We start from the raw sequence: 27,970 nt of genomic DNA on the forward strand, positions 1-27,970 counted from the left end.
CCCAGCCAGCATTGTCATGGAAAAGGAGTTTAACACTTGCCAGCGCAGCTGATTGCTGCAGCTTGCAAAATACAGGACTTTTGCAAGTGCCCATGACCAGCTGATAGTCAGGCAATGTAAAACGCTGTGCCGCTACCCACATGATTTGATTTTGAAACACACAGGCACAAAATGGTGTACCAGATGTCATGGGGACTTTTACATGAGCAAAAGTGGGAGCTCTGACATCATTGTGATGTCAGGTGATTGACAGGTGGCTGGTCCTGCCCACCTTTCAATCTTGACCTGCAAGGGGAGGGGAGGATCTGTCTCATTGTCTTTATCCACTATCCCGCCTGGATCTAATCCATATATATTGTGTCTTTGAATATGCAGCTCCCATTTAAGAGTCACAAAGCCCTTTCTGTCTCTGGGGCAGGAGAGGGGGTTGCGGTCTGGCCCCTCCCCCCCTTCTACGCGGGGGCTGTAGTAGCCCCCGCGAGAGGTGAGGGAATCCCTGGGCGTGCTCACGACCCCGGCCTCCTATCGGAGGGCCGGGGGGAGGCGGGGCTTTAGCTAATTTAAGCCGGGCACGCCCAGGGTTCACCCTCTTCTCCCCTGAGCAGCCGAGAGGTTTTCCCATCCCGCCCACCCTTTGAGGCTTAGGCAGTCGTAGGTAGGCATGACCTTGCTATGGACTCCGGTCGGTCGCCGCAAGGGGCCTGGTAGGAATTTTTTCCAAGTTGGCAATCTTCGGCCAGTTGGTTTTTCGCCTACCTCATAGCAAACGTCACAACTTTCCTTGTATTGGCGGTTAGGCATTGGCTGGGGTTCTATGGTTAGTCGAATGGTTGGGGGGGAAGGAACGCCATCACCTTCCCCAGGTAATGGGGTAGTCCGGTACAGGACTCCGAGGGGCGTTGTCTTGTCCGAAACCTGTCTAGGTAAGGGCCCCCGGCACGCCCCAAGCGGTGACACCCGCGGGGGCCCTAGTTGGCGTACTCCAGCAGGGGCTTCCCCGCGGTCTTGTGTTAACCCTTCCCGGACTACTTGCCGGGTAGCAGATAGGAGCCAATGCCTAAGGCCAATACCTTCAATTCTTTAATCAATAAAGTTGTGGCCATTTCAAGCCCAATTAAATCTTAAACGCTGTGTCCTGTGTCTTTCTTTCTGGGGGGGAGGGGTTTTGACACGCAACTAGCAGCTGTTGGCAAAGCTGCTTCCCATGATGTTTTGTTCTGTTACCTTTTCAAAGAACCTAAGACCTCTGCCAGATCTCGCTTCCATGGCTGGCATGGTCACATTGTCTGGACTAGTCAGGAGAGGGCCATAACTCAGTGGGTAGAGCAGATGCTTTGCATGGCAGAAGGTCCTAGGTTCAATCCCCAGCATCTCCACATAGAGACTGGAAAGAACTCCCTGTCCAAAACTCTGGACAGCTGCTGCCAGTCAGTGCAGACAGTACTAAGCTAGTGATGGACCAACGGCCTATCTCGATAATACAGCAGCTTTTGCATTGCAAGCCCTGGAGAAGTGCAAATTTTGAAGGATGGTTAAGTTTCAGTTTGTGCATTATTTCGGAAAGTGCAAATTAGAAAGGTTCACCTTCAGTGTACAGTGGTACCTCGGTTTTCAGACGTCTCCATCACTGAACGTTTCAGAATCCGAACGCCGAAAACCCGGAAGTAAATGCTTCTGTTTTCGAATGTGCCTCGGAAGTTGAACGGCGTCCGCTGAGTGTACAACTGTATTTTTCTCAGTTTTCTGCAGACTGCCCAATGTGCCTCAGTTTTCGAATGTTCTGGAAGTCGAATGGTCTTCTGGAATGGATTACGTTCAAAAACTGAGATACCACTGTAACGTTAAATCAAATTTCTCCCTTTTCCTCACCGATAACACAATGTTTCCACTATTGCTGTTCCATTGTTGCTGGTCCTCATTCCTGGACATTGTGCCTCTAACATCTCTCTCTCTCTCTCTCTCTCTCTCTCTCTCTCTCTCTCTCTCTCTCTCTCTCTCTCACACACACACACACACACACACACACACCATGAACAGCCCAACAGTGGACATTGTATAACTTCCTCACAAAATGGAGGGGGAAAGGAGAGAGAGAGAATCCTTTACAACACCTTAAAACATGTTTTAAAAGCCAAACACGGTACCCCTCCCTGCTTTGTGTTCAAATACAGGATTTGGAAAAGCGATCCCTTTAAATCTGAACCCGCCCCCCTTCAACTCTCTTGCCTGGTTCTTTCACTGTGTGGTTCTCTTCATGAACTCCTAAAACATCTAGGTTTTCAAACGCTGAAGCTTTTCAAAGCTTTGTGGGGGGGGGGGGCAAACACTCAACGGATAGGATTTCTTGACTCTCTTCCTGCTCTCCACCCGCACCTCCAGGGTCTTAGAGTACCCCCCCCCCCCACATCCACCCACCCCAGAGTGTCCTTTTCTTTACATTCCCCACATACACAAATAAATCTTGGGGTCTGGTGTCTGGATTGAATAACAACTGTGTGTTTTATGGCTCTCTGAATAACTGTAGAGGTTTGGAGCGAAGGATTCTTTTTGTGTGTGATTGGCATCTAGGGCCGTGGGTGGTGTGTGAGGGGTGGTGAGCAAGAGAGCAAGAGTTTTAGCAGCACAATAAAAACAGAATAAAAGCCCTGCTGGATCAGGCCAAAGGGGGGCCCACCTACTCCAGCATTCTGTTCTCACAGTGGCCAACCAGATGTATGCAGCTCTTCCCGCTTGCAATTGGTATTCAGAGGCATTTGCCTCTGACAGCAGAGGAAGAACACAGATCATGGTGGGTAGTCACTGATAGCTTTATCCTCCATGAATTTGTCTACTCATCCAGGGAGAGTATGACTAAGAAGGTACCTTAAGCGACTTAGAACTGCATTGCAGTGGTACCTCGGGTTACAGACGCTTCAGGTTACAGACTCCGCTAACCCAGAATTAGTACCTCGGGTTAAGAACTTTGCTTCAGGATGAGAACAAAAATCATGTGGTGGCAGCGGGAGGCCCCATTAGCTAAACTGGTACCTCAAGTTAAGCACAGTTTCAGGTTAAGAACGAATTAAGTTCTTAACCCGAGGTACCACTGTACCTCAAGGACTGCCTCTTTCCGTATGAACCTACCCAGACCCTAAGGTTGTCTTCTGAGGCCCTTCTTCATGTGCCTCCTCCACGAGAGTTCTGGAGGGTGGCAACACGAGAACGGGGCCTTTCCTGCAGTGGCTCCCTGTCTGTGGAATGCTCTCCCCAGGGAAGTTCGCCTGGCGCCTTCATAATACACTGTTAGACGCCAGGCAAAAGCATTCCTCTTTAACAAGGTTTTTGGCTGATTGACATCTGATGCCCTTTTAAAATGTGTTGGGGAGGGAGGGTTAATTGGGTTGCTCTTGTTTTTATTATGTATTTTGTGTTTTTATATTGTGAATTTATGCTGTGAACCATCCAGAGACCTGCGGGTATAGGGGGGTATACAAATTTAGATACTAATACTAATACTAATACTAATACTAATACTAAAGTACCTGTGGGGGAAGTCCCAGCAGTTCCTTCAGAAACTTACTCTGAATGGTTGGTTGCATCTGCTGGAACATATCCCCGTCCTGGTGTCTGAGTCCCATACAAATGTTGGGGGAGTATTTTAGCAGCATAAATATTCAAGCTGAGGGCTTCAAAGGAGCCTCCTTTAAACCCCCCAAAGGTTAGAATGGCTTTTGCTGTCCTCCAACCTAAAGGTTTTGCTGCCTCTTTCTGAACATCCATTTTAATTCATTTGCGGGGAGGTTATACAAGAACATGCTTTTGTCTTGTGTTCATCCTGATTTGCTTGTTTATACGTTTCCTGACCCATCATTTGTTCCTCCCACAGTTTTCAATGCATTTTCCTGTCACTTTCCTAATTGCAAGAAGTCTGTTTCTTCTTTTATCACCAAGCTCTTTAATCCACCTTAACTGCACAAACCTACATTTCTGCTAGGAAACCAAACCCCTCCCTCAAAACGCTGACAGTCTGGAAGTGTCCTTAGTTATAACTGACGTCTGAGTTGCATTCAGAGGAGCTTTACTCAAGGTAGACCCATTGCAATTTAATGGGCCCAAACTATTTATTTAAGTGGCTATACTCTTAGTTTGACTACTACTGGATACAGCCATCTGTCTAAGATGAACACCAATCAAATTCCCAAAGAGCCAAAATTGTCAATTTCAACACGATGAGGGTGGATGGCAAAGATAGGTGTGTAGCTGTTTTTTTAAAAAAAGATCTGCCACCAGGGGGCAGGATCTTTCCAAAAACAAGAGGCATTGTGGGGTGGAAAGAGATGAAAAGGTGCTTATAAGACAGACACTGTTTTTGGACAAATTTGTTTGGGGCACTGGACGATAATTAATGCTACTGTTTTTATGGTGGGCAGCACATTCAGGTGTCGTCAAGATGATTTTAGTTTCTTGGAGGTCATTCATTTCACTGGGTCATCTCTGAGTACAGCCCTATATCTGCAAACATATTATTTATTTACATCCCTTCTTTTTCTCCAAGGAGCTCAAAGTGCCCTACGTGGTTTTCCTCACTCCTCCACCCCAAAAGGTAGGTTAGGCCCACAGGCAGTGACTAGCTCTAGGTCACACGCAATGAGCTTCGTGGCCAAATGAGGATTTGAACCCTGGCCTCCCAGGTCCTGAATTTAAGGTGTGGGGAATTGAGAAAGTGAGCGAAACTGAAATGGATAGGTTTGTGGATGACAGCTCCCCCTGGAAACGCATCCCAGCAGTCAGGGCCCATAAGGTTTTCAAGAGTTCCCTGGCACATGCATCCATCCCCCGCCTCCTTGAGCATGTTGTGACAGCTGAAGTCGCCTGGAACGCACTCTCCCTTGGCTGGACTCCCAGGTCAACCGTTTCTGAGCTCCCTTCTGAAGCCGCCTGGCAGCCCAGACTTAAGAGCCGCCTGAGCGCAGTCTTAACGCTTTCTGCGTCAAAGGCTTTTCACCCAAGTCGGATCTCTGCCAGTGTTTCCCTGAAGTCCCTTAACTGTGGTGTCTTTCTTTTAAAGCCCTGGTTGCTGAACAGTAACAGGATGGGTCCAGACAGCAAAGCACAAGATACCTTCTTCTGGTGCCCCAGCAAAGTTCTCTGTAACTGCGTGAGACAGGTTCTGGGGATGAGGAAGAAATTTTATCCGGGTTGCATTGAAAAGTAGCCTGCTGAATTTGCACACACACACACACCCATTTTCGTATAATTTTTTTATTGAGTTTTGATAACTCCTAAACATCAGATCAGTTTCTTAAATAACAATAACTGACCATTAATCATTTGAATCGCTGGTACTTTTGCACTCGGCAAATTGCCCTCCTTGGAAAGAAATCTGATAAGCCGAAAGTATCTAAATGGCAGAGCTCAAATAATCATTTTTGGGATAGAGAGCGTGGTTTTATTTCTTACGCAGATATCAAGGCACATGGTTGCTCAGCCCACCAGTATATGCAAACGTCTGGCTCATCTAAGTACCTTTATTCTCAATAATGATGGGACTCACAGGTGGAGAAGACTTTTATTTTTGCATGTCTTTATTATTGGTAAAGGGGATATTTGTATTAGTTAATACCCCTTTGGAGCTGCACTGTATCTTTGTGCTTTGTACTGTGATTCCTGCATCGCAAGGGGTTGGCCTAGATGACTATTTGGGTATCTTCCAACTGTGATTCTATGATTTTGTCCTTCTAGACTGTGATGCCTTATTCTTTTACACTTCTGAGTCTTGATTTTTTCCCCTTTTTGTTAACGTCTGCACTTTTTGAAAAAACAACAACACAATAAAATGTTTCTTTTTTAAAAAACAACACAATAATTGACGTAACCTAGTAAAAAATAAATCTTGAAAACAATATAAACAAAGAGCAAACATTGGGCAGGGATTAAAGAAGACGAAGTATGTAGTAGTCTTTAAGGATCATATTGGGTAAGTATAACACCAAAAAGTATGTCTTTTATTTTGCAAATTCAGGAAGAAGGGAGAAGACACACAAAGAAACAAAAATAATATATTGATGAACTTCAGCTTTAACCAGATCCATTTAAACACCAATGGTGGAAACCGACCATGTACTTGGATATTGTGGATTGGGGGGGGGTCAGTCTGGATGATTCTCCGAGTCCCATCCAATTCTTGGGATTCTGTATCTGTGGATGTCAAATGTATGAGAGCAAGCTTGCCCAACCTGTCCTTTTGTCTAGCTCATGGTTTTGGCTGATTCGCTTAAGCACCATAGTTAGTATAACCAAAGAATTTGCTCCATGCCGTAGAACAAATGGGCGGACCTTTCCTCTACCCCCTCACTGTCTGCTAGGTAGGAGAACAGTAGATGGAGGGGGAGTTGGGGAGCACTAAGCAGAAAGCAGGCTGGAAGCTGGGGACACAGAGACATGCTTGATCTGTGCTGGATCCAAAGCTGTGACTAATGGAGAAGCAAACAGTACTGATTCTTCTCAGACTTAAGCTTGAAATTTTGGCTAACCTATATTAAGAACTTTCATTCTCTTGCTAATTGTGCTGTTTGAAATGTTCATTTTATATCTGACTTCCTTTAGTCATGTTTTCTTTTGAAATGTTTAAGATAATAATCATTTGGGGTTAACGTTGCTGCATTAAAGGTGCCGTCTGTAGTTGACCTCCTTGATAATGTTTTATTTTGAAATCTTTAAGATAATAGTTGAGTTCCCTGTAAATTACGTTGCTTTGAATGTACGTATACTTTATATTTTGCTTTCTTCGGTATACTTTCTTCAGTCTACTTTATATTTGACTTGATTTTGGATTGTTTTATTTGAGCTTCTAAAAGGGACACGGGTGGCGCTGTGGGTAAAACCTCAGTGCCTAGGACTTGCCGATCGCATGGTCAGCGGTTCGAATCCCCACGGCGGGGTGAGCTCCCGTCTTTCGGTCCCAGCTCCTGCCCACCTAGCAGTTCGAAAGCACCCCTAAGTGCAAGTAGATAAATAGGTACCGCTTTCTAGCGGGAAGGTAAACGGCGTTTCCGTGTGCTGCGCTGGTGCTGGCTCGCCAGAGCAGCTTCGTCACGCTGGCCATGTGACCCGGAAGTGTCTCCAGACAGCGCTGGCCCCCTGCCTCTTAAATGAGATGGGCGCACAACCCTAGAGTCGGACACGACTGGCCCGTACGGGCAGGGGTACCTTTACCTTTAATGTAGGTTGTAAACCTCTTTGAGAGGTTTTTGCTTTCTTTCTTAAAAATATAAAGTGGTGTAGAAATTAAATGAAGAAGAAGAAGAAGAAGAAGAAGAAGAAGAAGAAGAAGAAGAAGAAGATCTGTTTGGGTGTTAATGCTGGGAGCTCCTCTATCTTATCCTCAGGTTGTACAGTGGTACCTCAGGTTAAGTACTTAATTCGTTCCAGAGGTCCGTTCTTAACCTGAAACTGTTCTTAACCTGAAGCACCACTTTAGCTAATGGGGCCTCCTGCTGCTGCCACACCACCAACGCGCGATTTCTGTTCTCATCCTGAAGCAAAGTTCTTAACCCAAGGTACTATTTCTGGGTTAGCGAAGTCTGTAACCTGAAGCGTATGTAACCTGAAGCGTATGCAACTCGAGGTACCACTGTATATATGTGTAAATAAAAACATACATCTGAAAGACACCATAATCTCTGCTGACCTTCATTCCAAGGAAGCGGAACTCAGGGTAAGCTTCTGGAGTCTCTTGCTGCTCAGAGATTGTGGTGGCATGTAACCGTATTGACACAACTCATAAACCAAACCGAAGTGAACTTACCTGTTCTACATTGACCTCTTCACACTTTTAATTTAAATGTTAGCTTTTCCAACAGTGCAGTATCTCAGACCTTCCTGCACCAGTAGTTCAAATCAGCTCCAGACTTAGCTCTCCCAAAACCTTGCCATCCTGAGTTGCGCAGCAGTCAATAAATGTCCAACTAGCTCCCTACTATAAACAATAGCATCGTCTTCCATTTAAAAAAAGATTGAGGAGGGCTAGTTGTAGAATGAGGGTAAAAGATGACACTTTACCAAATATCTGATTTCTTGGAAGGCTGTATCCCAGAAGGCTTTAATTTGCACTTTCTGGAACAGTATACTAACTGAAACAGAGCCATCCTTCGAAATTCGCACTTTCCTGAATTTTGAAATGCGTTTCTCTCGCCAAGGAAGGCGCACCAAGAAGAAGAAGAAGAAGAAGAAGAAGAAGAAGAAGAAGAAGAAGAAGAAGAAGAAGAAGCAGCAGCAGCAGCAGCAGCAGCAGCAGCCTGCACTGGGATCAAGTGTCCATAAAAATATACCCCTTAGTGAAAATGGAGATGTCACAATTACTGCTTTGGTGGAAATTAGAATCATAGGATTGAGAGGTTGGAAAAGGTCCCAAGGGCTCTCTAGTCCAAACCCCGAATGGCTGTGCAAAAATTGGTACGTTAGGCAAACTGCCTTACAAAGGTGTGTGTATTAGGAGAAATGTGTATCAAAATGCTACCAAATTTCCATGAAGTTTTTTTTTAATTGCAAACTGATTATGTGGCGTCGTGACAATATGCCTTGGACAGGTGAGAGGCTCCACCCACCTCTCATATTTGACCCACAAGGTTGATCCTCATCTGATATTTGAAGATGACTTAAGAACAACCATACATTTTTTCTACTTCTCTGCCATACCAGGATATATTATGGAACACACCCACCCACCAAATTTGCATTCATTTGCACTTCTGGAGCCAAAGCCATAAATGTCCAGTATTCAAAGTGGGCATGGAAATTGGGACCTCAATTAATACATTACATTGGCAATGTGGGGACTGCCAATTCCTCCTTGCTTCCATGCAACTGGGGGTTCCATGGTGCAACATTATTGTTTGCAAGCTCTAGTGGGACAGTGCAGCTCATTGGGGCCATAGCTCGGTGGGAGAGCACCAGAACTGAATGCAGGTTCCTTGGTTAGCATCTCCAATTAAAAGGATCTGGTGGTAGGTCAGGTCCTTGGGCCTGACACCCTGGAGAGATGCTGCCCATCAGGCCTGGACAACAGTGGTCTAGACAGGCAAAGGGTGTGGACTGGCACAAAGCAGGTTTCTGCGTTGCTGCCTTTTGGAGAAGGGGCATAGCTCAGAGAATGTGCATCTGCTTTCCATGTAGAATGTCTGGGGTTTGATCCTCCCTGTCTCCAGTTAGAGATGGGCTCATCCGAAGCCCGAGAGAGCTCCTGAATGGCTGTGTAGACAAGGCTGAACTAGATGGACCAACAGTCCAGCTTAGTGTATGCTAACTTTTCTGTGTTCCTATGCATAAAGGTCAGGCATGGGACTGGATTAACATGCATGGCCCCAATCCTTCCTCCACACCCTCTGAGAACCTGTGAACATGAACACGGCCAATAGCTCTCACTGGAAATCAGCATTTAGCACCCGGTAGTACACTGAGTTTCTTCCTCTTCTTCTTCCTTTGCTCGCAGATGTGAACGAATGCGAAACCGGGAACGCAGGCTGCGAATCCCAGTGCTGTAACACAATTGGGAGTTTCTACTGCAAGTGTCCTGAAGGATCCAAGCTTAAAGATGATGGAAAGGCCTGTGAAGGTAATGACAGCCCATTCAACCAATCATTCTATCATTGGAGGCAGTTTGGGCCTAGATGCCAGTCCCTGCCTGCCTTCTTACTTGCAAATAGTCCAAAAGTTGTGCTGCCTGTCAGCTTTCTCCTCTTAAGAATTAGGTTGTATCATTGTATACTCTACATCCAGAGCAGCAGATCTATGAGACAACCCTTACGAAATGCTGCATTTTGATGCATTTTTCACCCAAATCAGCTTTGATTCAAATTGAGAAAAGAATGACCGAGCTGTGTTTTAAGCCAGTGATGTGTACTGAGACCTAGTGTAGTCCTTCTTGAGCTCAGCAGGGAGGAGACAATGGGAACAAAACCAGAATGAGTTGGCTCTGCCTGTCATTGGCTTTGACTTTGTCAGTCATTGGCTTTGGCTCCACATACTGCTAGCGTCCCTGCCTTCCACCCCACCAGTTGCAATGGTCACTAGCTGTTGCTGGAGGGTTTTATCCCGGTGTGCCCCATTCAAAGCTCAGTTTCATCTGGGAAGCAATTGAGCTTGGGCCTTCAAAAAGGTTTTCCCCCACCTCTGCTCTAACAATGTTTTGGAAAAGTGTGTTTATGTGTGTTTAATTGCTAAGCCGGATTTAAGTGGATTAGTCTGCGCTGTCTGTTTGAGAGAGGGGTATTGGTTTCACTTTCCAAAGGCAGAGAGTTTGACTTGAAGGAAGAGAGTTTTATGGTTTAGAGTGCCCACGACCAACTTTTCATGCCAAATGCGGCGCATGGCTTGGGTTGCAATATTTTACCAAAGAGAAGCAGGCAGATACAAGGCTCCTGGTCTTTATAGTGTGTGATCTGTGGCTTTTAAAACAACATTGGTTGCCTTTTTAATTGCTGTTGGCCTTGTTTGTTACTATGCTAGTTTATGTGAATAGATGCAGTCTTCTAAACTATCATCTTATACAAAAACAGAACACATCTCACCATAGTGGGGCAGATGGCAACCAGGTGTGCTGTGGATCTGCTCAAATCCCATCTGCACTGTATGTCTAAATCAGCATCATACCACTTTAAACAGTCGTGGTTAAAGGTACTGAGAGCAGTTAGCCGACCACCTCCCAGAGCTTCAATTCCCATCACTCATAACAAACTACATTTTCCAGGATTCCTTGGAGGACGCGGGTAGTGCTGTGGGTTAAACCACAGAGCCTAGGACTTGCCAATCAGAAGGTCGGTGGTTCGAATCCCCGTGAGGGGGTGAGCTCCCGTTGCTTGGTCCCTCCTCCTGCCCACCTAGCAGTTCAAAAGCACATCAAAGTGCAAGTAGATAAATAGGTACCACTCTGGCGGGAAGGTAAACGGCTTTTCTGTGCTCTGCCAGCAGCGGCTTAGTCATGCTGGCCACATGACCCGGAAGCTGTGGAAGCTGTACGCCGGCTCCCTCAGAGTCATCCGTGACTGGACCTTCACCTTTATGGCTGTTTAAAGTGGTATGAAACTGCTTTTAATGCATGGTGCAGATGGGGCCTCAGTCTGCCATCCTGGTGCTGAACTGTTGGTAGACAGTTTCAAGGCCCCTCCCACTCTCCCTTTCTATGGTTATTTAAGTTTATACCTGACTTGGACCAGACAACATTCAAATTGAGCAGGATTGAGGAGCCTCAAGCTTGGGGGCAGCAGCGAATGTGATCCCTCCAGTCCTCTCTATCTGACCTGCTGGCCATTCCCCAGGTGTCACGAGTGAGCCAGCAGTAAATCACAGGGAGTAGGTGAAGTTAACTCTTTATTAGAACAAACAGGGTCTGCACAGGAGTGCCAGGTCTAATGAGCACAGCAACTCATCTTCAGTAGGTCTCATCTCTCCACAGCTGCCTAAGTCTCCTCCTCTCTATCGGGATGCAGGGGGCGCTGTGGTCTAAACCACTGGCCTCTTTGGCTTGCCAATCAGAAGGTCAGCTGTTTGAATCCCCGTCATGGGGTGAGCTCCCGTTGCTCAGTCCCAGCTCTTGCCAACCTAACAGTTTGAAATCACACCAGTGCAAGTAGATAAATAGGTATCGCTGCGGCGGAAAGGTGAACAGCGTTTCTGTGGGCTCTGGTTTCCGCCATAGTGTTCCATTGTGTCAGACGCTGTTTAGTCATGCTGGCCACATGACCTGGAAGGCTGTCTGTGGACAAACACTGGCTTCCTTGGCCTGAAAGTGAGATGATCACCGCAACCTTTGACTGGACTTAATCATCCAGGGGTCCTTTACCTTTTTTACCTTTACCCTCTCTTTCATTTCCCCAAGTAATCTGAGATCACACCTGAATATCTGCCTTTGCTCCTCACACTTCGTGCCTCTCTGGGTTCTGGGAGACCCGGGGGGAAGGGAGCTTGTTGCAGCAGGAGGGGGGAGACACTGTGACTCTTCACCAGCCTGACTCCTCTCTGCCTCTTGGCCTCCATCCTCCCACTCATCCGCTTCAGCGTCTGCCTTTGATTCTGCACTGCTGTCTGTCACAGGCTCTCCCAGCTCAATAAGCCCTGTTGCCTCCTCAGCTTCCAACACCACTTCTTCCCAGTCTGCTCCCTCTGACCACTTGTTGTCATCCCACCACCAGTCCCCAGGCTTTGAGTCTTCTTCTTCTGAGCTTCCCCAGCTGGTTCATCCCACCATTCCTCTACATCCAAACAGTCCATGACAGTAAGTCGTACCTGATACTGATCCTGCTTGAGTGTTTTTTGCCTGGCTGGAATGTGTTCTTGAATTCTGATAATGCCCCTTTGCTTGCCTGGATGGAGGACAGAGAAGGTGTGTGTGTGTGTGTGTGTGTGTGTGTGTGTGTGTGTGTGTGTGTAGAAACTAGCCATGAATTAACACTTGTCACTCCAGTCACTTTTGCCTCTGGCCATGCCCACCACTGTCACATGACCCCTGGAAGGAAATGTGACTCCTGAGCTGGAAAAAGATTCCCTATCCCTGAAATAGGATTCCTTCACAGAGAAAACTGTCGTCTGCAAAAAGAAATAGAATAAAAGGGGGGCACATTCAGTTCATATTCATAAAAACACACCCCAGATGTGAAATTGTTTCAAGATGTTTTATGGAAAGCGATTCATAAAAATGGAATCAAATAAATAAATACATAAATAAATAAATGAATGGTTCCATACAAGGAGTGTGAGTGCAAATAAACAGAAAGGTATATTAACAGGACACATAAAACATTTAAGTACATTTTTCATATATATATTTATAGTCTTTATTGAAAAAGTAAAAAGTACAAAATTAAAAGAATAAGGTAAGACACACAAAAAAGAAACAAGAAATAGTACCCATGTAGAAAACAAAGCAGAGCAATAACAACAACAGCAAAATTATATTGTGTACATTATAAAAAAAAAAAATGTGGGGGGCGGGGAGAGAATGCTATTGTATTTAACCAGACCTTAATCTAATATGGTATTTATGAAAATGAATTACAAATATCGTTAAATTTATCAAAGGCAAGTCTATGTTTCTTCACAACTTGTTCATGTGTAGCGAGTTTGTACATACAGTAGACCCTCTAGGTATGTACTGCTCTGGATACGTAACTTTTGGGTTACGAACGCGACAAACCCAGAAGTGTATATTTCTGGATTTCACTGCATGTGCAGAAGCGACGCCCCTGACTACGGATTTTTCGGGTTGCAGACAGACCCCCGGAACAAATGTAATTTGTATCCGGAGGGTCCACTGTATCTTCAATGCAATCATTAAAGAGAACAACATATTTTTTTTTTTAAAAAAAGCACCCATGCAGGATTTAGCAATTCTGCAAACGTCACTTACAAAATAGAAACATTTGCAACTGACTCACTTACATAAGGATTGTGCGTTCCTCAACCAGGAAGGCTGTATATACCATTTCTAAAGACTTTCTCTGTTCACTTTTGCCCCTGGTCCCACCAATTTCTGGCATGTGGCCCCCAAGAGGAAATATTGCCCCTGCACTGGAAAGATTCCCTATTCCTAAAATAGCAGTTCCCTTCAAATATAGGACTGTCTTGTGTAAAATAGGTCACCTGCTCTTATTACCATTCAATTCATATTTTTTACTAGCCTACAGACCTTCAAATTAAAACGTGCGCGTGCGCACACACACACACACTCTCCCAGATATTTGATTTCATGCAAGGAGTGGGACCTCAAATACACAAAAAGGTATATTAGCAGGAAAAGTAAAACCTTTAAATAGATTATTTGTTATTTTTTTAAAGACATTAAAAAAACCCCAGTGCCCATTAACAAATCTGTAAAGTTGCTCACGACTCTTAATAGCTTGAAACAGAAACTTTTTTCAGGTGATTCAGTTACATAAAGAATGTGTGATCCATAACACATACCATTTCTAAAGGCTTTCTTGGAAAGGGAAAAATCAAAGCAGAACTAAGTTTGGAAAGTACAGGCTGAAACAACATGGAGAAAATGGAGCCACAAGGTCAATAGGTTCAAGAATTGGCAGTGGGCCCTGACTAGGCATGGGGCTTGGAGGCTATCCAACAATGGCCCCTGATATTGGCCCTGGCAGCAGGACGCGCATTGCCCAATTGCTGGCTGGCGAAAGTCTCTCCACATGGATGGGGAATTTGTAGATCTCTAGATGTTGCTAGACTCCAAGTCCTTTGGGACTCTCCCTAGGTGACTCCCACTCTCCCCGGGACACACCCCTTGTTGCTTTTGCTTGGCTGGAGTGGGTCCTTGAAATCTGAGAGTGCTTGGATGGAGGATAAAGAGGAATAATTGGGTTTCATTCCCTGCCAGTCCTACTCAGGGTAGACCCATCAAAATGAATGGCCAGCACTCACTTAGGCTCATTAATTTCAGGGGGTCTGCTCTGCGTAAAATGTAATTGGCTATGACTCTGTGAATGTGTGTAGAAGCAACCCCACTGGACAAAATCAAAATTAGCACTTGTTGGTCCTCCCATTTTTTGCTTCTGGCCCTGCCCACCACTGATGTGTGGCCCCTGAAGGTTGTGTAGAAGAGCGCATGAGCCAATTCTTCATGGAAGCCCATATTTCACAGGCCCATGTTTAAGTTGGTGTCTGAACTGAGGCCTGCGAAAACCGGTCTGATCTGGGGAAACTTCAGCATCTGTCCAGATCACAACTCATCAACCACATCCTGAAAAAGAAACCAAGCAAGTGAGTTGTGCCATGGCATGGTGAGTCACAGTCTGGAGATGTGTCGGAGGGTTCAACCGTCTGGTTTTGGTGAACTTCACGGCCAATGTGCATTGACTTCACCATAGAAAAATCAATTGGCTCTGAAGCATATTAGACCAGCAAATTTCCTTGTGTTACCTCTCGTTAGGTGACAGAGAGAATCCCCAGAAGGAATGACATTTTCAGGGGTAGACAAACCAGTGTATTTGTGATCCATGTCTCGTTCATGTGCTTTCACCCTTGCATCTAATCTTTCGCATTTCCACATTAACTTGCAGTTTTTCAACCCATATGAAAATTCACATATAAGCACCCATTTCCAAACACGGATCAAACCTAGCTCAGTGTAGAGCATCTGCTTTGCTTGCAGAAGGTCCCAGGTTCAAATCCTGACATCTCCAGGAAGGGACTGAGATAGAATGCTCCTCCCAGACCCTGGAAAGCTGCTAGTGGTCAGTTTGTGGACAGTACTGAGTGGAGTGAGCCAACATATTCTTTCAAAATACAAAGCAAGCAAGCAAACTGATGGATATCTATGTTCTGATCCTCGTGTTAGGTACAGATCAGATCAGAGCAAACACTTCATAGACTGAGTTCTTCATACTTCTCCAGACACCAGCGTTTTATCAGAGCTATGTCTGGATGGACTTGGTTACCGGGATAAAATGGCACCTTTGCTTATGAATGTGCATTAAAAGCAATCTGGGAGCATGAAATACTCTTGGTGGGCTGGATGTTCAGGAATTTTAGCAATCATTTCTTCTTCTTCTTCTTCTTCTTCTTCTTCTTCTTCTTCTTCTTCTTCTTCTTCTTCTTCTTCTTCTTCCCTTGCCATTAGAGTATATTTTATTGGGGGTGGGGAGATTGAAATATTTCCAGGCTCCCTGCACTATCAATATGTGTGAAACCAACACTGTTGCCCGTATCTGAGTCAAGCTAAGCCATTTTTAATTTCCCCAGAATTCCCCGGACAGGGATTAGCCTGTTGAATGATTAAAGGTTTCTCAGCCATCAGGGGGAAATGAACCATCTCTTGCCGACGCTTTGGCGATCCAAGCCATGCATCGCTGTTTTGCAATAAAGATTGGCCAGCAGCCTTGGCTAGCATTATATCTGACCCACGTGTTAGCCTCACACTGACCTATACCTTTGATCCAAACTTGCGATCACCTCACTCCCCACCCCATCCTTCTCCTCAAACAGCTGGGCTTGGAAAGATTAGATGTTCCACGAGGGGATATAGCTCTTTTGATGCTTTCAGTTGTGACTCGGCTGGGGGAAGGGGGCAATAGAAGGTCTTTCATAGCTTGTGAAATCATTTCCATCTCATTAAATGCTTCTATACAGGGAAGAGAAGTGGAAGCTGGTCCATTAGAGCAAATGGGGCACTGGCCCACCAGCCTCAGCCTCCACATGCCTGCCTTCCTACTTACAAACAAACCGTTGGCTCTAGCGCCTCCTACTGTCAACCTCCCTGCCTTCCAGCCCCAATGGACACCAGCCACCACTTCCCACAAGACCAGGAAGGCTGCCTAGACCATTTATAAAGACCCCATCTGCCCAGTTTTGCCTCTGCCCCCTGCAACTATTGCGATGTGGTTCCCCAGAAGGTTGACCTGAAGGGGAAAATGGTCCCCCTATCACTGAAATGGAGGATTCCTTCAAATTTTATTTTTTTATTTAGATTGTATGCATCCCTCCCAGAGTGGGAGTCTCTACCTGCAGGCTTGCAATCTAAAGCAAAAAAGGGCCCACAAGGGGAAAGGGGCAGGGAGAAAAGAGCAGAGGTGGGAATCAAACTTGGCTACCAAACAAAGGACTGTCCTCTGTAAAATAGGACCCCTGCTTTTATTACTGTTCAGTTCAGTTCATATTTCTTAATAGCCCACAGACCTTCAAATTAACACACACACACACACACACACACACAGAGAGAGAGAGAGAGAGAGAGAGAGAGAGAGAGAGATTTAATTCCATACATGGAGTGGGACCCGAAATATACACAGTAAGGACATATTAACAGGGCAATTAAAACATTTTAATGGATTTTTATTTTCTTTTAAAGAAAAAAACAACATCAAAAACAACTGGCGCCCATTAGCAAATCTGTAAAAGTTGCTTACAACTCTTAATAGCTTTAAAAAGTAACTTTTGCAAGTGATTTGGTTACATAAAGGCTGTGTGATCCATAACCGGCATGGTTACTGATACCACTTGTAAAGGCTTTCCTGTAAAGGAAGCAAGCAAAGCAGAACTAAGTCTGGAAAGCATAGACTAGAACGACAAGGAGAAGGCAGAACCACAAGGTCAAGAACTGAATGGGCATGAGCCTTAGAAGATGCCTAACAATGCCCATAGTGTCCAATCGCTGGTTTCATACCCCACAAGTGTCCCAGAAAAACTGGGACATCCCATTTTTCCCTGCAAGCGCACAGCGGCCATTTTGGGCACTGTGATCTCACACGGTTTTCCACCAAGATCTCGCCCTGAAAAAGCACTTTTTTCGGGGCTGCGAACTCACACAGCTCCCCAGAACACGTGTTTTTGGGTCCCATGCTCTTGTGCAAAAGCATAGTCCCAGAAAAAAGATGCATGGAGGAGGAGAAGAAGAGGAGGAGGAGGAGTTTGGATTTGAGATCCCGCTTTATCATTACCTGAAGGAGTCTCAAAGCGGCTAACATTCTCCTTTCCCTTCCTCCCCCACAACAAACACTCTGTGAGGTGAGTGGGGCTGAGAGACTTCAAAGAAGTGTGACTAGCCCAAGGTCACCCAGCAGCTGCATGTGGAGGAGCAGAGACGCGAACCCGGTTCACCAGATTATGAGTCTACCGCTCTTAACCACTACACCACACTTGGCTCTCTCAGTTTTGAGACTCAGCATGTTGGAGGGCATGTGGTTCTCTCCAGGAATGAGGAAGCTGTGGATCTCTAGATGTTACTGGGCTCCAAGTTCCATCATCCTAGCCATGGACCATGCTGGCTGTAGCTGATGGAAGTTGGAGTCATAGAATTTTGAATCATAGAATCATAGAGTTGGAAGAGACCACAAGGGCCATCGAGTCCAACCCCCTGCCAAGCAGGAAACACCATCAGAACACTCCTGACCTATGGTTGTCAAGCCTCTGCTTAAAGACCTCCAAAGAAGGAGACCCCACCACACTCCTTGGCAGCAAATTCCACTGTCGAACTGCTCTTACTGTCAGGAAGTTCTTCCTAATGTTTAGGTGGAATCTTCTTTCTTGTAGTTTGGATCCACTGCTCCGTGTCCGCTTCTCTGGAGCAGCAGAAAACAACCTTTCTCCCTCCTCTATGTGACATCCTTTTATATATTTGAACATGGCTATCATATCACCCCTTAACCTCATCTTCTCCAGGCTAAACACGCCCAGCTCCCTTAGCCGTTCCTCATAAGGCATTGTTTCCAGGCCTTTGACCATTTTGGTTGCCCTCCTCTGGACACGTTCCAGTTTGTCCGTGTCCTTCTTGAACTGTGGTGCCCAGAACTGGACACAGTACTCCAGGTGAGGTCTGACCAGAGCAGAATACAGTGGCACTATTACTTCCCTTGATCTAGATGCTATACTCCTATTGATGAGGCCCAGAATTGCATTGGCTTTTTTAGCTGCCGCGTCACACTGTTGGCTCATGTCAAGTTTGTGGTCAACCAAGACTCCTAGATCCTTTTCACATGTACTGCTCTCAAGCCAGGTGTCACCCATCTTGTATTTATGCCTCTCATTTTTTTTGCCCAAGTGCAATACTTTACATTTCTCCCTGTTAATATTCATCTTGTTTGTTTTTGCCCAGTTCTCTAATCTGTCAAGGTCGTTTTGAAGTGTGATCCTGTCCTCTGGGGTATTAGCCACCCCTCCCAGTTTGGTGTCATCTGCAAATTTGATCAGGATGCCTTTGAGTCCATCATCCAAGTCGCTGATAAAGATGTTGAAAAAGACCGGGCCCAAGACAGAACCCTGTGGCACCCCACTAGTCACTAGTCACTCTCCCAGGATGAAGAGGAACCATTGATGAGCACCCTTTGGGTTCGGTCAGTCAGCCGGTTACAAATCCACTGAGTGGTAGCATAGTCAAGACCGCATCTTACCAGCTTCTTTACAAGAATATCATGGGGCACCTTGTCAAATGCCTTGCTGAAATCAAGGTAGGCTACATCCACTGCATTCCCTTCATCTACCAGGCTTGTAATTCTGTCAAAAAACGAGATCAGGTTAGTCTGACATGACTTATTTTTCAGAAATCCATGCTGACTATTGGTGATCATTCCACACCTTTCCCCTGTCTTGTCCCTGGGCCATTAGCAGATCCTTCCCATCTTCCTTCCTTTTACTTTCACATGTAAGGGCAACATCTGAGTTAGCTAAAGTGGTGCCGCCCATAAGTAGTCGGACTATAACTCCCATCATCCTTGACCCATCAGGATGACTTGGGCAGATGAGAGCTGGGCTTCACATTTTTTGCTCTGCCCATTTCTGAATCTGGGTCCGCCCACTGCTGGTATGTGGTCCCTGGAAAGTTTTGCAAAAAGGAATTATTAGTATTACTATTATTATTATTATTCACGTGCCCTTCAGCCTAAGGTCCCAGGGCAAGTTGCAGCACTAAAATGCAATAGTTAAAACTGTTTCAAGCAATCTACAATCACATAATAAGGTGGGTCTGAAAACTATACATCTCAAGTGGCAAAAGAGGTGCCAAACACACCTCTGTGGAGAGGGTGATCCACAGGTTAGGGGCCACCACAGAGAAGGCCCTCTCCCAGGCCACTACTCACCCTGCAAGCCTCTGAGGGCAGAGGAACTACCAAGAGGGCCCCATCTACCAATCTCAGCATCTAAGATTGTCTGTAGGGAAGGATATTTGGGGCCTGAGTTATTAAGCGCTTTAAACATTAGCATGACACACTGTCCAACCTTTTCAGACCCCAAACTATGACGTGTGTCTTCCAGGATGTGCTTTCAGGCAAGTCGTGTGATCTGCACCTCATTCTTGCCCTGAAGAAACAAACAGTTTTTATGAGGTGACATTGTGGCATCCAAAATGGCCGCCATGATCTTGTATGTTAAAACTGGGATGTCCCATTCCCCCCCCCCCCATGGGTATGACATGAGCACCTTGAATTGGGCCTTGAAATGAACTGGCAACCAGTGTCGCTGTTTCAGAACTGGGGCTATATGAAATTTGAAAGGGACCCTAGTCAGTAATCAAGATGGGCCGATGTGGCTTTCAGGCTGAGAAATGTCCTACTTTAAGATGCGTGTGCCAAAAACACTGCAATGGATCACCACAACTGTAACAGTTCCCCTGCGATCCAACAAGATTATTTAGGAGCAAAGGAAGCTGTCTTGCTGTACTAGGTCAGACTGTTTAGCCAGCAGCGGTTTTTGAGGCTTTCTGACTGGGGTCATTGCTTGCTACCTGATTCTATTTAACTGGAGAGGCCAGGGATGAAACCTCAGACCTCAAGATGCAAAGCAGATGTTCTACCACTAGGGGTGCAGGAAGACATTTGATCCAGTTTGCATTTTAATGCAAACCTACCTGATTCTTGCTTTCTGAAACAATATGCAGACTGAGAAATATCAATCGTTTGAAAGTTGCACCTTTCTGGATTTTGCAACACAATTCTCCAGCCAAGTAATCTTTACAGACATGCATCTATTAGGAGAAACTGCTTAAAATGATTATTATTATTATTACTACTATTATTAACTTGCCCTTCACCAGCAGATTTGTGGGTGGGCTACAACAATTAATTTAAAACTCAGTATTAAAAACAGTTTAAACATATCACATTCACCGGAATCAAGTGGTATTGCTACTAAATTAGGTTGTTTGGTGAAAGTAACCCAAATAAATGCATTATGTTAGGAAACATTGCCTTGCGAAAATGTGTATTCAAAAATTGTATACCATTCATGTGTCTGTTAGGAGAAATTAGTGTTGCTATGTTGATGCATTTTCATGAAGTGGAGAACCAGATTTCAAAAATGGGAAGCTGAGAAATAAACAAAACAGATAGATTCACTCATCCTTGAGTAATGGCCCCTACATTCTATGCACCAGGATGCACACAGGGGGAAGCACAAGTCTTTGGGAACATACATTCTCATTATTCTGCGTTACGTTAAAGCAGGAATCACACTGGACCTTGAATCAAGACTGTCTGGCCTTTTCCAGAAGGCGTGAAGTGAAGGTGTATGACTTACAAAGCTTTAGGACTATGTGTGGGTGGTGGGGTCATGGGACAGATGGGGGTCTGTGCGTGGAGCTTTCAGACTGCGGATGGGATTCATGGCTTTGTTGGGAATATGTAGGCTGCATGTCTTGGGCTCAAAGATCGCGACTTTGCTCACTCTCGGCACTTTGGCTTGATGGATGGTCTCTGTCAGGCATTCAATGACACTGGATTGCAGGAGACCTCATGTTTGAAGTTCTTCTTAAACAAACAGCTGCATAGTGACAGCCGCAGGGTGGTAGGGAGCATCAGCCAACCCCACTGGGGTGTCCCGTTTGTTTTCCAAATGTTGTACGAAAGAATGCTTTGATCTCAAAAATCTATATGTCCTCTCTCTCTCTCCTCCCCCCTCTCTCCCAAATAGGTACCATTAATTTAGGCTCAGGGTTTATCCACACTTACATCTGAAAACATCTGAAGGCTGCTCTATAAAGGGAAGCTTTTTCAGGTTTAAGGCTTTTAGTGCTTTGTTGGAAGCCGCCCAGAGTGGCTGGGGTATAAATATTATTATTATTATTAATTTTTTATTATTATGTTTTTATATATGGTGGAAGGTGCCCAGAGTGGCTGGGGCAACCGAGTCAGATGGGTGGGGTACAAATAAATAATCATCGTCATCGTTGTTGTGGTTGTTGTTGTTTGCCTTTAGCCCCACTCTATCCAAGCAAAGGGCTGCACTTAAAACCTCCTTGCCTGAGTGTTGTGTTTTTTTGCCCCAAACTTTCCCTACAAAAACCTGCTCTTTAGTGCTCAATCGGAGCGAATGTCAATTCAGGTTTTCTACAGATTGCCGTTTGCTCCGATTGAGCTTTAATGAGCAGGTTTTCATGGGGAAATAATAATAATAATAATAATAATAATAATAATAATAATAATAATAGGTGCTCAGAGATGGATCTTTAAAGGGCAGACCATGCCTGGAAAGAGCGGAGGAAAGGTAAGTGTGGATAAGTCTTCAGGAAGAACGTGAGAAAAGCCCTGTTGGCTCAGGCCACTGACCCATCTAGTCCAGCATCCCGTCCTCACCTTAGCCATCCAGATGCCTCTGAGAAGCCCCAAAGCAGGACCTGATTGCAACTGGCATTCAGAGGCTGATAGTGGAGGCCAAGTATAGCCTTCATGCCTTGTGCATTCTCCCACACTCTTCCCATGTTACTCAATAGGGAGAGCGTATGGGTGGTGACAGGGCAACATGTTAAGCCCTGCACTCAATATCAGTTGTACCTCCTTCAGCAGTGGAGAGCCTGCTCTGTGCATGGAGCCTCTCCAGCATGATGTATGAGCTTGGGTGAAAAGCATCGCCCAAGCACAGGGCCGGCCCAATACATTTTGGCACCTGAGACAGACCCCCAAATGGTGCCTCCCCTCCCCACCAGGGGAGAAGGGATCAGGAAAGATGAGGAACAAGGGGGGAGGGGGAGAGAAAGATTGACATTGGGATCTGCTGCCCTGGTGGACTCTGCCACCTGGGGCAGTTGCCGTACCTTGCCTCATGGGTGCGCCGGCCCTGCCCATTGGTCCATCTAGCTCTGTATTATCCATACTGACCAGCAGTGGCTATTCAGGTTTTCAGCCTGGGGGTTCTCCTAACTGGAGATGTGGAAGGTGGAGCCTGGGACTATCTGCATTTGAGGCAGATGCTCTGACACTGAGTTATGGCCCTTCTCTTAATAATAAAGCAAAATTCCAGTCCTTGTGATTCTGAAGAAAGGCTTGGTTTCAATCGGAGGATGTTTTGTATCAAGTCAGACCCATTGGTCCACTGAGCTTTTTGATAAGTGAAGCCAGGTGGGATTGACGAACCCCTAGATTGGTGAGGGAGTCTAATTTCTCTCTCTCTCTCTCTCTCTCTCTCTCTCTCTCTCTCTCTCTCTTGTATGTGTGTATGTAGTTCTCCACATTTCTGTAGTAACACGCAATTTTAGAAAAATCTAGTGAAAATTTGTCAGCATTTTTAGCATGAATTTCTCCTATTGTATATCTTGAGTGCAGTTTTGACTAATGTATACATATCTGCAAGCAATTATCTCAGTATAACCAATGTATGTTTGTTATCTTCAAGAATATACCCATTTTTTATGGACACTTTCTCTTATATATGCATTTTCATACACATTCTCAGATTGGACAACTGCACTGCAAAATTCAGAGAAGTGCAAATTTCTCGAGGGATGTTTAATTTTGTGTGATGTTTCAGAAAATGCATATTAGGGAGTTCCTCATTAAAATACGAACAAAATTGAATCTCTCCCCCATTCCTAAATGCTGAAATCTCAGCTCTGGGTGGTTTTTGAGCAGAGTTTAGAGGCATAGGATGTGGTGGTCAAAACTAGCTCTCCATGGTGGCTGGGCAGATATTTCTGGAATAAGGCAAGATGAACACCCAGTGCTTTTTTTCTTTAAAAAAAAATGTTTAGGGGTACTCTCATTTTGACTCAAGAAAATCACCATTTTATAGTTTAAACCGGAGGGGGAAAATACACTAAATGGACAAAAGTACAAAGATTCACAAAATGTTTAGGGGTATGCGTACCCTTGTGTCCCCCCCCCCAGAAAAAAGCAATGCAGACATAGCTAAACCGAGCCCCCGGCCAAGTTCTCCCAACTTACAAGACGGTCTTTTTCATCCATTCTAGAGATTGCTCGATGGACCGCTCTGTTCAAAGTATGGCCTAGAGACAGCAAAGAGCTTAGTGTCCATCTTTCCAATAGCATGTAGTTTTAAGACTGGAATGGACCCAAGAGCTTGTTTGTATTTGACTGTTAAAAAAAAAAAAGACTCAAAGAAGAAATTAAATCTGATTCCCATTAAGGCTGCAAGAACGACAGCTTCGCCGATGTCCGTTTTAATGCTTTCCACCCTTTTGCTCTCTGATCGCTCATCCGAATCTGCTGCCAGGAATCTTTTCCACAGCTCCTGCCCACTGCTGCTGCTGCTGCTGCTGCTGCTGGGTGTCTGCTTCCAGGGAGTGTAGACAGATCCCGGGTGAGAGCCAGGCAGTCTTGGCTGGGCGGCAGTGATCTTTAGTCACAAGCTCAGAAAGGCTTCCAGTTTTCTGTTTTCAAATCATTGGGGAATTTCTCAGAAGTCTTTGTTCCCCGTTCTCCCGTGAACTGGGACTTGGCCGGCTTCCCCACTTAAGGTCATTCTTGCCAACTCGAGAGTGTTTGAATGGATGAAGGGAGGCCAGGCTGCAACCCTAGGTAAGGGCAAGGGGCCATCGTTGGTGGTAGAGCTCATGCTTTTCAGGCACAAGGCTCTGAGCTCACTGCCCAGCCTCTCTGGCTAAAGTGGGGTTGCGGAACCATATGTGGCCCTCTGCCCCCCCTATCAGGCTCTCAGGACTCTTCTCCCTCCGCACCCCTCCTCTCCAGGCCACACCCCTTGCCAGGTCTGCTTTGCATCCTCCATTTTGCCCAGATGGAATCATAGAATTGTAGACTTGGAAGGTGCCCCAAGGGCCATTAGTCTAACCCCTGCAAGGCAGGGACCACAACTGAAGCATCCCTGACCAATGGTCACACAATCTACGCCACCCTGGGCAGCTCCCAGCAGAATAGTAAAACATCAAACTTCCCTAAACAGGGCTGCCTTCAGATGTCTTCTAAAAGCCAGATGGTTGTTTATTTCCTTGACACCTGAAGGGAGGGTGTTCCACAGGGAGGGCGCCACCACCAAGAAGGCCCTCTGCCTGCTCAATGGCTTAGGCCCCAAATATCTGAGAGTCCACCTCCGACCCTCCTCCCTAGCTTCCCTCCTCCACTTCCTGGTTCACCCCAAACATAGTTTGCTGTGATGTCCAAAGTGGGAACTATGGTTTGTTCCCGGCTTGCAAACCCGCAATATGAAGCCAGCATTTGAGCTGGGGTTAAATAACCATCATTTGCCAGTTGGGATCCCATGGCACATAATGGTTAGTGAAAATGAGGAAGTGGAGGGGGAAAATGTGCAAACCCAGTGAAAGAAGGAATTGTGTAGGCTTGCAAGGGGTGGGCTGGGGGAGCTTCACTGCTTGACTTGTCATTATGTCTGATCTAAGCCAAAACTTTCAAAATGCAATGTGTGTATATAAATACACATTTATTCATTACCCTTTACAACAGCAGCGATAAGTGATGAAACATCAGCTTGGCAATACTAAATTAATTAACATCTGCAGCAGGAAAGGGAGGCACTGTCTCCTGTTTAGATCCAAACTGAATCTGCTTTCAGTTGTCAACTTCTGATTCCTGGAATTATTTATACACGCACACACACATATGAAAACATCTCAAAGCAATTAGCAAAAACACATCAGCAATAAACGCAATTCAAATTCAATACAGACACTGCTTGGGATAAAAATCTCTACTGGAGAACCTTGTTGAAAAAGGAACCGTAGAATTGTAGGAAATGTAGAGTTGGGTAAAGGTAAAGGGACCCCTGACCGTTAGGTCCAGTTGCGGGCGACTCTGGGGTTGCAGCGCTCATCTCGCTTTATTGCCTGAGGGAGCCGGCATATAGCTTCCAGGTCTTGTGGCCAGCATGACTAAGCCGCTTCTGGCGAACCAGAGCAGCGCACGGAAATGCCGTTTACCTTCCCGCCAGAGTGGTACCTATTTATCTACTTGTACTTTGACGTGCTTTTGAACTGCTAGGTTGGCAGGAGCTGGGACCGAGCAATGGGAGCTCACCCCGTCACAGGGATTCGAACCGCCGACCTTCTGATCGGCAAGTCCTAGGCTCTGTGGTTTAGACCACAGCACCACCCGCGTCCCTTGTAGAGTTTGAAGGGACCCCCAAAGGCCATCTAGTCAGAGCAGGAATCAAAAGCTAAAGGCTCCCTGACCGATGGCCATCCAACCTGCTTAAAAACCTCCAGTGAAGGAAAGTCCACCATCTTTAATGGTGCCTAAAATACAATAGAGATGCTGCCTGTCTGGTATATAATGGGAGACACAGTTCCTGCAGTGCATGGAATGGACCTCCAGATAACATGATATTTTCAGGAATAGCTTAGTAGTAGGTTGGGCGTATAAGGGGTATTTTGAACCCAAGATGTATAGAGCTTTGTATCCCCGTACCAGCACATTGAACTTAGTCTGGTACTGGTATTTAAATTCATTAACATAAAGCTGGCTACATATATAGATATAAATGCAATGTGCACATTTTAAATTCAGAAAGTATAGCTTGATAGCCCAACCAGCTGCAGTTCTAACCCTACTTACCTAGGAATTCAATACAACTTACTTCTGCGTAGACTTGGTTGGCATTGTGCTGTAGTTCCAATAACATACCACATAGGATGTTCCAAACTCTGTCTCTCTCTTCAGATTTTAAGCCAGTAGTTCTCAAACTTTCTTCTCTAGGCCACACTTTCAGAACAAAAATTTGCATGGGCCACACCACATTTGCTATTGATAATAAATAAATTGGAAAACAAAAAGAAGCAATTCCTAGCAGTGCTTAATTTAAAACGTAGAACACAACCACTTTGTAATATGATCACGGGACATCCAGAAAGATAAAAGAATGCAGCTACATAGAACAGGAATAATTTCTCAACATATAATTACAAACAAGCATCTTACACACGTACCTTAAGTATGCACACCAATTCAATGAGAGGTGTGAGCTTGCTTTTGCCAGGTAATCTCACTTAGGTAAAGGTAAAGAGACCCCTGACAATTAGGTCCAGTCGTGACCGACTCTGGGGTTGTAGCGCTCATCTCGCTTTATTGCCTGAGGGAGCCGGCGTACAGCTTCCGGGTCATGTTGCCAGCATGACTAAGCCGCTTCTGGCGAACCAGAGCAGCGCACGGAAATGCCGTTTACCTTCCCGCCAGAGCAGTACCTATTTATCTACTTGCACTTTGACGTGCTTTCGAACTGCTAAGTTGGCAGGAGCAGGGACCAAGCAACGGGAGCTCACCCCGTCGCAGGGATTTGAACCACTGACCTTCTGATCAGCAAGTCCTAGGCTCTGTGGTTTAACCCACAGCGCCACCTGTGTCCCTATAATCTCACTTACTTTAAGCCTAATTTGAGACAAACGAACTCTCATCTGCTCATCAACACAAATAAGCCTTTCTCTTTTCTCATCTTCCATATTTTGTCAGAGTTGAAAATCTCTGTTCACAACAATGTGTCCCTGTTGACAACTCTGTTCAGTGATTCTGGATCACAGCTAGGATTGTCCTCAGCAGAGGTGCCAGCTTGTGAGAGCAATGGGGGTGAGCAACATCCCTGATGCCCCAAGCATGACGTCAGGACATTGGGAGGAGCCATGGATGGAGCCGAACACAGCGGCCGCATGTCTCAATAGCCAGTGGCTTCTCCTCCAGCTCCTCCTGGTGGCATCACCAGCTGCTTTGACCCTCCTCCGTGGTGCAGAGCATTCCCCATAATGCTCTTGCTCTCATTTTGAAAAGATATCTAGGCATATTCTGCAGTAGTAGTAGTAGTAGTAGTAGTAGTAGTAGTAGTAGTTATGCTATATTATGCTATACTATACTGAAATGTTTAAGTGATTCCTAGAGTATCTATGAATCTTCCTGCCACACCCTTCGAGAACCACTTGCCCATAAAAATGAGGCCATTGTCCTCCTGACCCCAAACTGAAACCTCAGGTTTTATCTGCATTTCAGGAAAGAGGGAGAGAAAATGTTTCATGCTTGGGAAGACACATGGATTCTGTTTATTCAATTATCAGCTAATATCTTCCTCTTGAATGTTTTGAAGGGAAGGTGGTGGGGAGGATTGGAGATCTTTCTGGAAGCCATTGTGTAGCACATAGCTTGCCAGTGGCATGTATGAAATTTCCTGTCCTCTTTGTTTATCTGAAACCTCCAAAGCCTTTAGCATGGCACTGTGAGAGGAGAGCCAATTTGCTAATCTCTAGAATCAAGCTCTTACTGCCAAACAGACTGGAACAGCTTCTTCCTCTTAGCATAGACACTAAACACACCTCAAGGCC

The 27,970-nt window shown here is 45.5% G+C and overlaps 1 protein-coding gene across 4 annotated transcripts in view; it reads left to right on the forward strand.

Annotated features, from left to right (window-relative positions):
• MEGF6 (multiple EGF like domains 6) overlaps positions 1 to 27,970 on the forward strand; it is a 218,193-nt gene that overhangs the window by 79,459 nt on the left and 110,764 nt on the right. For 3 of the 4 annotated variants that reach the window (XM_081201364.1, XM_081201363.1, XM_081201365.1), the window contains one exon: positions 9,470 to 9,592. The exons of the other annotated variant lie outside the window; for it this stretch is intronic. In XM_081201364.1, the coding sequence (XP_081057490.1) occupies positions 9,470 to 9,592 (123 nt within the window). The remainder of the gene's footprint in view (positions 1 to 9,469; positions 9,593 to 27,970) is intronic. 4 annotated transcript variants of the gene reach the window in all.

This window comes from Podarcis bocagei, assembly GCF_964188305.1.
Source record: "Podarcis bocagei genome assembly, chromosome: 7".
Classification (NCBI taxonomy): Eukaryota; Metazoa; Chordata; class Lepidosauria; order Squamata; family Lacertidae; genus Podarcis; species Podarcis bocagei.